The following is a 12,857-nucleotide window of genomic DNA, read 5'->3' as shown; positions in this document are numbered from 1 at the left end:
CATACAACCTGAGAATTGTCGAAAAATAACACTTCTCTGCAGCTTGAGCTTATGCAAACTATGCTAAAAGCAATTCTTCCAACTTTAATGAATTAGCACATAATGCAAATTAGAAGGGAGTTGAATCGCAGTACATAAGATACATTAGCATCAGACATCCAAAAAAATCAATTTAAACAAGAAAGATGAATTCAGCACCAAACAATCTATCAGTTGTGACTTCCACCTACAGCACATGAAGGAGAGCTACAGAAACAATACAGGTGAACAAGCCCATGCTTTCATATGAGAAGCAGCTGCAGTGCACCTAGTGAGGAAAACCCAGCAAGCAAAGATAATTTAAAATATATTTTGTGAAGCAGGTGACATGAAAACAAAGTACTTGCATTCTTTAACACAACTTGTAAATATAAGAAAGCATCCGTGAATTGGTCAACAAAGAAACCCCAGAAGAAAGAGGTCTTTGAAAGTACTGCAACAGCTGCAGAGGTGTCTCCGCTCTTCAACTCTGAAGTTGTAGGTAAGGGCGAGCAGTGTAAAACATGACTATTATCAGCTCCGGCAGACAGATTTTGACACGCAAATCCAATTCCCTCAACACAGTGAATACCTCTGCAACGGGAGACCCTCTGCATATTCACATCCTCAGTCAGCTTAAACAACGGTGGAGCCTGGCACCGAAAACGACACAAATTGGTTTCTGAACAGGAAAAAACGCAATGGGTAAGGCAGAGACATCTCCTGGAAGCCCATGTAAGTGAAGTCAGTGATCTTCCCCACCATCATTTGTCCAAATCCTTGCTTAAACTGGGAAAGCTCAGTGTCCCACTAGAACAGCAGAGGAAAAGACATAGTGTTTTAAAGACGACCTCAGATGTCCAACTTTTTACAACCTGCAACATCATTTGCACTTACGTAAAGTCTCCTTCCCCTGCCAAATAAAGGTATTATTCACCGTTTTGCAATCTATATGGTCACTTGTATTTTGGGTCACATCCAGAAGGTATTCTTGAGATCACCAGTATTTTTCTCAGCTTTCAGCCAGCTGCGTTACACTCATTTGCACAAGGTCTATCTTTCAAAAAAAAAAAAACCAAAACAAAACAAAACCAAAACCCAAAAAAATTCTTTAGCTTGCAGGTATTGAGTGTTCTTGCAAACAAGCCTGTCTTTTTCTTCTGACACGTTTTCGTCCAGGACAGAAATAGCTAAATATGAGTTTCTTCATGTTTAGTAACCTTCAAGGATTTTTCCCCACATGCTACAGGCCTTTCTGAACCTCATCCCTTGACATGCAGTCCACACAACAGAAGCCTTCACATAGGGCTCTCTCTCTGCCTCAGAGGTGACCAAACAACAAAGAAGGACAAATTAGGATAAAAAAAGGACAATTAAAATGTGATCAGGGTAATTTTCAGCCTAAAAGCATCATCCTTCTTGGCTTAAAAAGCTAGCCTGAATATTAATGAAATGCTCTCTACTATCTAGCAAATAGAATTAATCATATTAATGCATGGAAAAATAAGATTAGCCAGAAAGTGGTATATGAAATCTAATCATGTTTTATTGAATGAAATATGAGTGGGAGAGGTCATGAGGCCCTTTCATTGTCATTTCTCACAGAAGTCTCTCTCCCTGCCACGCTCCCGGCAGAAGAGCAGTTCAGTCTTCTGGAAGCACTGAGCACGCGCCTTGCTACAGAAGGGCGAGCAGCCAGCAGCAAGGAGAAGCAAGTTCTGCCACCTCCATCTTTGGCCACGCTGTGATTTCGGGAGGGAGTTGTACATTTTGTCAGCTAACTGCTTAGCTGATGAGAGCTAACATAGCCTGCACATTATTTTTCTCAGCTGGGGTACAGCTGAAATCTTCCCTTCCCTACCAGAAATATATGCTAAACTACGGAACACCTTTAAATACCATCCTACCCTGATCAGCCCTTTCTTCCAGAATTTCCCAGTTATTTCTGCAGTGCAAGAGGCCAAGGAGCTCTAGGACAACGTGCAATACTACTCTGCAGAAATGACTTTGTGCAAAGCATTATTAATCCTTTAACTCCACTTCAAAATAGCAATCAAGATGCTCACGAATCGTTTGCATCCACTAGGGAAGCAATCGGCTCTACCTTTCAGCTACCACCAGGAACCGAGGGCTCCCCATACTGTGCCAGCCAACTCCCATCAGGGAGAAATCAGCTCACTGACCTACAAATTCCTGTTCTTTATATATATTGCAGATCCATATTAAAATAAGGCCTGAAGTGCAGTACAGCAAGCTACAAAAGCTGGTACATCCCAGGGAACTGACGCACACATGCCAGAGGGGACCACCACCACCACACCGCCAGCAAGGAGAGCTGCAGGCATTTCCAAAGTCAGCTGTGTGAGCAGGGATGGTCTGGTTTCTGACAACCTTCTCCAAAATGTTATCTCCAGAGAATGCACCTTCTACAAGAAAAGGGGGTTTTGCAAGAAGACTATTTCCCACTAAAGCAATGTTTTACAGCTTTAAAGCCTTTGTAGAATTTGTTTCCAATTAAAAGCACTGTGAATGCTTTAGAAGCAAAAAAAAAATATTTAAACTGTACCAGTCAAATAAGGAAGTCTATTTTCCAGATCCCTGTGAAGACATAACTGACATTTAGATAAGGATTTCAAAAGCCACTTCATACACATTTTTTATTCATTCCCAGTCCTATGGAAAACATTACCACGGAAGAAAAGCATCCATTAGTTAACTAGCTCTTACAATAAGGAAGCTTAATTCATTGCACAGGAAAAGAAAACTTTCATACTTGCATTACCTAGGCTTTAACTAGTGATGAAATAAGTTATTTCAAGACACACAATTCAAGTCTTCAGCCTCATACATGCACCAGGGCAGGATAATGCTTGTGAACTTTCAAATAAAAGCGATTACTGACTGGAAAAAATCAAAAAGGAAGTGGCAAGCGTGAGATGAAAGTCATTTCAAACCAGTCATCAGGCAATCTGTTTTACAGAGCCCCTGCAAAGAACAGCAGCTGCTGGGGAGCACACGGGGGGAGCACAGTGGAGAGGACCCGTTCTTGGCTCCCACGTGCCGTGCTGGGCAGTTGTTTGTTGTAATTCAAAGCCTGCAAGATTCCTGCAAGCACTCTCCCACTACCCCGTACTGGTAGCAGCATCATCAGTATAACCAGCAGCAACATCAGATGCAGAGGCAGTGCTCCTGAGCTGCAATATGGTGGCAAGAGGAGCACACTGTAGTATGTGACAATACACTAAAGCCTGATTCACAAGCCCTGTGGAGCCAAAGTCTTTCCATTGACTTCAGTAGACATCGACTGAGGTCCGAGATGAAAATACATGCTGAAAGCTCCAAGATAGCTATCTAAGGATCAGAAGCACATACAGAGAACAGTTTTTCACCAACCAACATTATCATCTGAAACAGTGACCTTCGAGAACACAGGTAATCTCTAATCTCTTACTGGTAGAGCACAAGATGTGCTAATAGATTAGCCTGGCCAGTGGTATGAAATAACTGGCATTGAGAGGAAAGCACAAAGCAGATCTCGCCTAAGAGAACTTTGACAAGTATTAGAAACCACTTAGCAGATAGACAAGGGTGGTGGGGAGAGAAGGGTCAACTGCAGATAATGACAAGGAAAGTCATGACAAAGTAATGACAAAGGACATAATTCAGCAACAGTTAAGAAAGCTACTGAAACATAGGTGATATTCTTCCAACCATTCCTCTCCCTCACTCAGCTCTCTGCAGAAACACAGCAACAAGACAATTTCTGAAGTGCTTTTCCAGAAAGGGCTAATGTCCAAAAGGGATCTCCTGGGTTCAGCTCCAGAAAGGAAGATATTATAGAATTAAGCAGAGGAACCTTAAATTCAAAGGTCCTCAGTTCTCCCAGGGTGAGCCTGGCACATGGTCCCTTTTGTTTTTACCCATTGCTCAACACATGTACTATAGTACTGCTGAAGCAGAGCAAGATGCCCGCACTGCCTTCACAACAGGCACCGCTGTGGTAGAAAAGTAATGCAAAATAATACATATGCACATGTTAAGGCATGCTCCCTTGCTTCTAGGAAATTAAGAGACAAAGAAACATAATTAAGTTCATGGGGAAATGCACCATGGTGGACTGTAATTCAGAAGGGTGGACACAGTCTGGATTGCACAGAGAAGAAGGATAAGCAACTGCAGCAGTTTCCATTCCCAAGCTATGGTGCGATTTCTATAGGTTGGGCTAAGCAAGCTCAAAATTTGGACAGAAAACCAAGGACCCAGTGGCAAATGAAGGAAGTAATTCAAAACCAAATCATATTCCAGGTCAACATGCAGCTTTCTCAGCATGATACTATGAGGTGCTTTGCCAGGTAACATTCTGTTTCAGCTGAGCTCAAGCAAAAAGATTATGTGAAATAAGGCTAAGGAGGACAAGGGGGAAGAAGGTTAATTGCTGCACTAGAACCTAATACAAGGCTAAAGAACAACCCAAAAAGGTTCTGACCCTTCACATCCTGTAATGTTTTTGATCTGAAAAACACCAGACTACAATATAGCAGCAACATGAGCACCCTTCCTAGCTAAAAGCCTACCAATTTGGATTCTCATAATCTACCAAATACAGTTGCAAAATGCAACATAGCTATAAAAGATTTTAAAAGCCTCATTATTAAAGAAGTCATCTACAACTCAAGGTAAATTTCCCATCTGAAAATTAGAAACATCTAATGAACCTTCAAAACATGCCAGACAGTCTGTCATAGTCAGACAAGTGAGATACTCGTTAGTTTTATCTCATGGAACTAATTCCTTTGGCAGGAGCAGAGGTTTCTAAATAGTTTCATTAGTGGAACAAATAGCCATGGAGCACCAAACATCGTTCTGGGGGGGAAAACGGTATCGCCAGCTGCTTACCTGTTCAGCAGACAGCTGAAGCTTACAACATCTCCCCTTCACTTCCTCCTATTTTCCTAACTCAATAGCATAAAAGAAACTTTACATGGCAAACATTAGACTGTCTTCCTATATTCCCCCAACTTTGAAAATCCCTGCTCTAGAGGAACTCTGTTGCATGCACACGTTGCACACACACGTTGCACCTACACAGCCCAAGAACAAGGCTTCTACCTTTTACCCATCTTGCCTGCTTCAGCTATATTGGAATAACTGCAAAAACCTTCTTTGCTGATTATTTGCATTATATCCAGAAAAATGTACACTTGATCTTAGTCAAGTTTTGCAAACACACACACATAAATTGGATTATTCATCATTTCCTACACCACCACCTTCTCTGGCAAAACCAGCATAATGCTTTAATAATCATAATACAAGTCATTATGCCTAATATTAGATACAGGTCCCAGACCAGCTAGATGAGATCTAAACAGATGACAAAAAGCAGCACAGGAGACAGACAACCACATTTTCATTGTTTGCATACACTTAAACAGCAGCAAATATGCACAAACGTAGGAAATTCCAGACCTCTTCCACCACAGGCAAAGCAAAAACTTACCCTCTAATTAATGTGTGCTCAGAATGCAGCCAAACAGTTGCTGCACAGCACACTCCTACTTTCTCTAAACCTTCAGGGGACACATCAATGCTGGAGGTGTGACAAGAGGGTACAGCCACCAGTACTGAGCTGCAGCACCCAGGCTCCCACCATCCCCACAGGAGTTCCCATCCTGTCACCTCAGACGTCCCCCCAGCAACTTACCTATGGACTCACAGAAAGACATACAGGAGATCAAAGACAGTATTTCAAACAAAGTCAAACCTACCCAAAGCTTCAGAGCAATCACTGAGCTATGAAAGGGAAGATGAGGCTGGGACACGTCTGCCACAGAGCAGGCTCAGTGCCATCCAGGACCAGCCTGGAGACTTCCTTATCATCAGACATGGTCTTTGGATGTTTTAGGCGCTCAGCTTGAAATACTTTGGTATTTTCACAGATGCTCACCACTGAAGAAAGCTTTAAACCAGGTACCACGGAACAGCCATAATCAGCAGATATTCCCGAGAAGTGTTAGCCGAGGGATTTAGTCAGCTCTGAGCAGATACTGACACAAAGCACATGATCAGAGCTCAGTCCCCTTAAGGACTGGAGCCCAAGCTGCTTTGAGGGATTTTCTTCTTTTACATGTATTTATAGGGAAGAATTTCATTAATCCTTTCAGAGCTCTCAGTTAGTACAAAATGAGGGGGAAGAGAACCCCAAATCTTGAAGATAAGAAAAAGTCAGGGAATAATGACATAAGAGAACATATATACTACACATCCCGCTCCGTGTCCAGTGCATCCTTGCCCTAGTAGAGAAGGGCTGTGATTAGGATGGCCGCTCCAGCTAACCTCAAAGGAGAACAGGGCAGCTACTGCCATTCTTCCAATTTTTCTTTCTAGCCTGGAGACCCCCACATCAACCCTTCCAATCTGACAGGCTCTTTTTCACACTGCTACTTTTTTACCCGCCTGTTCTCTGCTCAGTAGAATTTTATTTCTCACCTGTCAAGGAAATCTAGACCCAAGGTCCCATGACAGAAACTGCGGTAGCAGTTAAAAGAGCTGTAAATGTATTATTTTATTAATATGTCTCAAATAGCTACTCAACCTCTATTGCTCTGCTTGACATATGGATGCTTAGACCTGCCATGCTCTTTCCCTTTCAAAACTTATTGCAGGATTCGCATCCGACAGGTCGGGGACCAAATGAAACTTGTAACGGGATTCTCCGGGGAGCGGTTGTGTGTGCCGAGATCGTTTGAGGGGTTGTGTTTGCCGAGATCGACGTGCAGCACAGCTGATACAGCTGTGGTGACCGCTGAAGGCACACAAAAAACCAACAAAGCATTTATTTTTAAAGAGGGGAGGGCGAATGACAATGCAGGAGATTTTTAGTAAGTGCAAGCCAAGTCAGGCTTAATGTGCTGAGTTAGTGCTCTTGTAAATACTACCGTTATATAACATTCCAGAGCTTGAAAATACCTATGAATTGTACTCCAGATGAAATTTAATTTTGTTTATTTGTGTACATGTCTGGACCAGATTAAAAGTATAACGCTTAGGAAATGAAATATTTAGCTGCAAGACACTTCAATGGAATGGCTTATTTGGCCGCAAGTCTATCTGCCATATTAACAATAATTAAAACTATGTTTTCATAGACAGAGGGGGAAAAAAGGTTTTTAGCTATATTTTCAAGCTGAATCATATCAACATGTTTAAAGAGGAGATACGAGCTCCAGTTTTTTCCCCCTACGGGCAAAAATTATTAAAAAAATGGGAAAAATGAGTCATCTGAATTTAATTATCAGGCTCCGAGCTGTGAAGGCTAGCTTTGAAAAATGCAATTCAAAATAAGACGCTTTGTAATTCCACTTATGGGACTGAAAAGTTTACTTCTCAAGAATACTAAATGAGGTCCCTTTGAATTGACTGGTGTGTTTATCTTGCCCCTGTGTATTTCATGGAGCTATAAAAATGCAGGATGAACCTCAAAAAGCAGGAACAGCTTCTTCTACAAGTCCTGGATGAAATTCATGTTTGTGTGACCTGTTTCACTCATTAACACAGCACATCTCGCCTGACCTGCTCCACCAGCTGATTCAAACAAGAGGCCACTGCTGTTTGAGCTCACAGAGTTCATCCAACTCCCAGTGAAAACAGATTTGGAAGAAAAGAATCATTAAAGTTGCAGCACATGGGCACTTGCTGGGGAAGAGGGAAGAAGGAAAGTAAATACATCATTATTCCCTCCGACAAGGCCCCAAACCATATGTCTGTAAAACATACTACCTTTAAAATAGCTCCTAAATCTCATTTTTAGAAGAGCACATCTGCACATACATGTACTACTGAAAGTCAAAGGGCTTATATTCCAAAGACACATTTGCCATTTTTAAAGTTCTACCATGCTGCATTTATGGGTAGTTTACTAATTTTTTTCCAGCAGGTTCACTGACAGACATTGTTTTATTTTTGATACGACAAGACACAGTGCTGCACTGGCAACACCTCCAGGCTGAATAATGTTTCTTAACTAGCTACATTCATCTTCACCTCATACCACAGATGACTGATCCTCGCTGTGGCACATTAATGGCTAAAAAACTAACAGTGCCCTAAAATATTAATGCATGCTAATAAAACCAGGGTTTTTTTCATGAAACAGCAACATCTAATTTTCAGAGGGGTCCTGGGAACAGTAAACAATTGGTACATGGTAAATGGCAAGTTCTCTCACATCAATACATCCTAAACATTCAAATCCTATTCCCCCATAATTGCCAGGCAAGTATAAATTAGTGTTATTTGTGGCTGCAACAGAATCCTCATAAATAATCGTAATTTAACCTTCCTGCTGATAATCCCAGGCAACACCTAATTATTTCAAACACTTAATTCTTCCCTTCCAGAGGGATGTTGGGTTTAAGACTACTCCCTTCCATTTGCTGCTAGTTAGGACTTTTAACTGTTTGTTGAGTGCAATCACAGTGCAGAAGATCAACTAGAGGCAGAGTCGTCCTCTGCTATAAAAGCAACATAAGCAACATGGCAAATTCCTTCTGCAAGCCCTCACTTCAGACTTCATAGCACTGATCATTTGGGCAGCTCTTGGATATCGGAAAAAAATCCGTGTGGCATTTATTATACATAAAAGCAGTATTTCTGAAAGCGTTGCTCAAGCAAACCATGGGATGAGAGGGGTATTGAAATTCTATACACAGCCTCCTGTCTAAAGGACAAGCTGATCTGTAGAAACATTTGCCAAAAGTTCGTTAACAGTAAAGTCAACTTGTCAGCAACATATTTAGCAATAATCAGAAATCAATTTAGCAAAAGCAAGGTTTGAGAGTGACAATGTTTGAGTAGGGTTTCTTGGGTTTTGAAGTGTTGGGGTTTTTTTTCCATTCTTTATTTCTTCTAACCAGCTGCACTATGAAATCTTATCGCAGAGAATATGATTTAAAATAGACAATAGTCACTGCGAAGTTTACCAAGCAAATAAAAAGCATCCCAGGGAGTTTCATTAGAAGGTAGCAGCTACAACCCGTGACTGGGAATAACCGGGAACTACCCTCATTCAGGCACAAACTCTGTTCACTCTAAACAGCCTATAAAGTTTGTATCTGCACACCCAAAACGTCAGTGGGTACTACATGACTGTACAGAGCACAATGAAGTATGGCCAGTAGTAACCTACCAGAGTGAAGATCCCTCTGTTCCAGCAACTTCTAAAACATCATATCCATCTTCCAGCTGAAAATCCATGAAAACCAGAGCAATAGTGTCTCCAGGTTCAGCGAGAATAGTCCACGTGCAGTCTGCGTTATTGCCATACTCCAAAGGAAAATGAGGGCTTGAGATAATTCCGCTTTGTCCCCGCAAAGTCCCTCCGCAAGCATCATCAGCTGGAAACAGAAATCAAGTTATCAGATCTTGCTGAAATGCACAAAGCTGTACATCAAAAAAGAATAAGCCCAAATTCAAAGTTTTAAAAGCCCCAGTGCTTTTCTCAGGGTGTGTTTACACACTATTAAGAGACAAAGATGTTGAGGGATGCAAGATCCTATTTTGCATTAGGTCAGCCAGTGTCTCCTGGCAAGTGCCAGCTTATTCCCCACCATCCACTTCCTAGTGATTTGTTTAGTCTAATTTTAAACACCCCAAGTGACGACAGCTTCTACCACTTCCCTGGGGAGGCGATTCTCAGCCTACCACGTCTCACTGTCAAGACACTACTTCCTCACATGTTGCTGCCCCAGTTTTCTGTTCCATCCCTTATTCCTGATTAGGATCCTCTGAGGTGTTTTCTGCATCTTTCCTCCATCCATGCAGCCAGCAAAGCAGGAGGAAAACCACCAGAAATTCAGTGACCGAGAAGGGTTTCACAGACACGTGAAAACTCCCCTATCACAACAGGGGAAGAGGTTGGTTTCCAACTCATAGATCTCAGCACCTTCATCAGCGACAGAAACACCCCCAAGGGTTGGAACGACAGGACAGAGTACAAGCACTGTATTTAACAGAAATCTAATAGAAAAGGAGTGGAGTATCACACACACCTGCCTCACACATCTTTGTTTACTCTGATTTCTGAAGGAAATGGGTGTGGTTACTGAAATCATAGTGGTAAAAACTTAACCACTCATTCAGAAATCTAGCAGTGACATTTCCTGGTTACATACTGGATCTCCTGTTTGCTACAGGTTCTTTCATTTTTACAACCTGAATTTTATCAGCAGGAGCTATTAGAGCAATTAAAGGAGGACAATCTAAAGAAAACATGGGCAGGAAGATAAAGGAAACCAAGAATTCATTTGACTAGCATCAGGGCAGCTCCCTGCGCTTGTACATGCAGCATCAGCTCAACATTTATTTGGAATGCTAAGAAAAGCCTGTTAACTTTACAACGTGTATTACAGAGCAGCATTTCAGATGCTTTAGTCAAGGAGCTTGGGGTTTTACATTATAAACATTTCTTTTCATGACAAACTATTTTTAAAAAAAACCCTTCCCAGCTGAAGTTTAACACAGGTGAGAACATTTGTTAAGTACAATGGGTCATCAGCACCTAAGGAAAGGGCAGAACAGTTCTGCAAGGCTGCTCAGGAGGATCCTTCAGCTTTTAGACCTTTTCAGGAATTAGTGTCTTGTGCTATCAGCAGATTTCATCAGCAGGGCTGAAGCTTGCAGCCACTAACTCATGAAACTTGAGAGACAAAGGAAGACAAACATATACGCCAACTTCTCTTTCTCACAGCCATCTGCTATCCCAGCACAGCCAGCCACCCGAACAAGCAGAAGGCACAGGCAGACACACGCTTCCTGGTGACTGACAGCAAATGATTGAGATAGGAACACCCCAGGCTATAACTCACTGTTTGTATTGCATTAACACACTACGCATGTTGCACTGGCACCTCTAAGCCCCAGGGGAGATCATGGATGGCCCTTTGCAACTGCTTCTGTGCTCAGACTGGGATGGCACATCGCTGATTATTGCAGAACTCACAGAAAGCAGGAAAGGCAGGAAAAAAATATGACAAAAACCCAGACACGTAGGCAGACATGCAACTACTTCTGGGTCACTCCAGCAGCCAAAACTAGGACTGAAAAAGGCCACTGAAATCTCAGCTCGATGCTCTATTCCCTGGTATTCTATTACAACAGAGTTACCTATTTGCAGCAATCCTATTGTCAGTGAATTCAAGTTATGCATGGACACTGAAGCGCAGTTAGAATCATCGATAAATTTAGGCTGAAAGATCTCTCATGTAGTCCAAACACCAGAAATCCTTCCAACTTCAATGCATCATACACAAGATTCACAGCGGGACCTCCAAAGAAGGTTCATGCAAAAAGTAAAAGGGCCACTTCCAAATCTCTCCCTCTGACAGACAGAATGAAAATGCCTTTTAGAGGATGAATGGATTCTAGCCAAATGTTTACTGGTATGTTCAAATTTAATTTCTCATTAATAAGTGCCCATGCAGATGCTAGAAAGGAATAGATGCAAAAAAGACTCTTTGATAGTGAACTCTCAGATCACATGCCTGGCAGCAAGGCAGGCAGAGAAGGAGCAAGGTCATCAGCTGCTTCAGCAACGCACAGGGATCTGAAGGGGCAACTTACTCTTAAGATAGCTGCCCCTCTGGAGGTAAACGTACCTCCAACATAGCACATTAAACATCATTGTTGCCTGGCTGCTATTGGCCCTAGGCAACCATTCCAGGTACCTTTGCAAATAAGGGCCTGCACCACTACCATGAGACATCTTCAAGCAATCCAACCTCTGTATGCGAACGCCGCTTTCAAGGGCATAGGTGCTCTTGGCCAAACACTTGCTTCTCACTATGATCACGCATTCGTGCGGCTCAGGTCTACACAGAGCCCTTAAACACACACACCCAAGAGCAAATGCAACAAGGATTTGGAAGAAGCAATTCCTATCACCAAGTTCGCAGCCACATTTACTACTGGGGTCTGGAAAGCCTGAGACTGGATCTGGTATGCTGAAGTTGTTGTTCTACTAGAAGGAATAAAGGAGGGGATGGAGAAATATGCTAAAGAATTTTGACTCAATGCTATATTAGAATTCTTAAACAAGGGGACTTTTTTGGGGGGGACTAAGCTAACTTACAGTAGCTGAAGATCTAGCCAAAGGTATGGTGGTTTTGGCTTTTTATTTTTTATCAAAAGGGGAGTTTTTAATTTAAATTCCTTGAAAATTTTTCATTGCAAAAGGTATTTAAACGGAAAAAGTATTCCCTTCCCATCCACCTCTAAATACACACTCCTAAGTTTGTAGATGTTGTTACTGTTTAAACATATTCTACAATCTTCTAAAATCTTCTTGAACAGCCCTTCAATTATTTTGGGCAGTGTGCAGTCTAAGCAGCTGTTTGAGTTATACTAAGACAGACCACTTAACGAGATTATGCATATTCGATACGCTTAAAATGTAGCTTTGCAAATGTTCTCAACTTTTCAGCTGGCTTACTGAATTTTTACTCAACCGCCCACCAGAATCATAAACCTATCAGTTCTACTTAAATTCAGCAAACAATCTGGGCAAGGCTTCTCTCCACATGCATGAAAGCCATTTACAAAACAGATTCAGATGTTTCCGGATATTCTTTTAGTGCTTCAAATGCACCATTCTGCTTTATTTGAAATTAACTGACACAGGTGAGGGTTGTTCCTTCCATGGCTACAACAGAACAGAAGACAGCATTCCAAGTCTGCTGGGGTTTTGCCTCCAGCATACCAACTGTCAAGATAAAAATACAGCTAGACTTGTAGGACTCGGCTTAAGGCCCCATTTAGATTAAGTACTAGGCCTCATTTCATTC

At 41.9% G+C, this 12,857-nt stretch overlaps 1 protein-coding gene across 1 annotated transcript in view; it reads right to left on the bottom strand.

The window, feature by feature from the left end:
* Positions 1-12,857, bottom strand: part of CSMD2 (CUB and Sushi multiple domains 2) — a 310,684-nt gene that overhangs the window by 214,505 nt on the left and 83,322 nt on the right. The window contains exon 5 of the mRNA XM_009284828.2: positions 9,206-9,413. Within this exon, the coding sequence (XP_009283103.2) occupies positions 9,206-9,413 (208 nt within the window). The remainder of the gene's footprint in view (positions 1-9,205; positions 9,414-12,857) is intronic.

This window comes from Aptenodytes forsteri, unplaced genomic scaffold, assembly GCF_000699145.1.
Source record: "Aptenodytes forsteri isolate BGI_AS27 unplaced genomic scaffold, ASM69914v1 Scaffold7, whole genome shotgun sequence".
In the NCBI taxonomy this organism is placed as follows: Eukaryota; Metazoa; Chordata; class Aves; order Sphenisciformes; family Spheniscidae; genus Aptenodytes; species Aptenodytes forsteri.
Note: the sequence above shows the minus strand (reverse complement) of the source record. Positions and strands in the feature narration are given on the sequence as shown.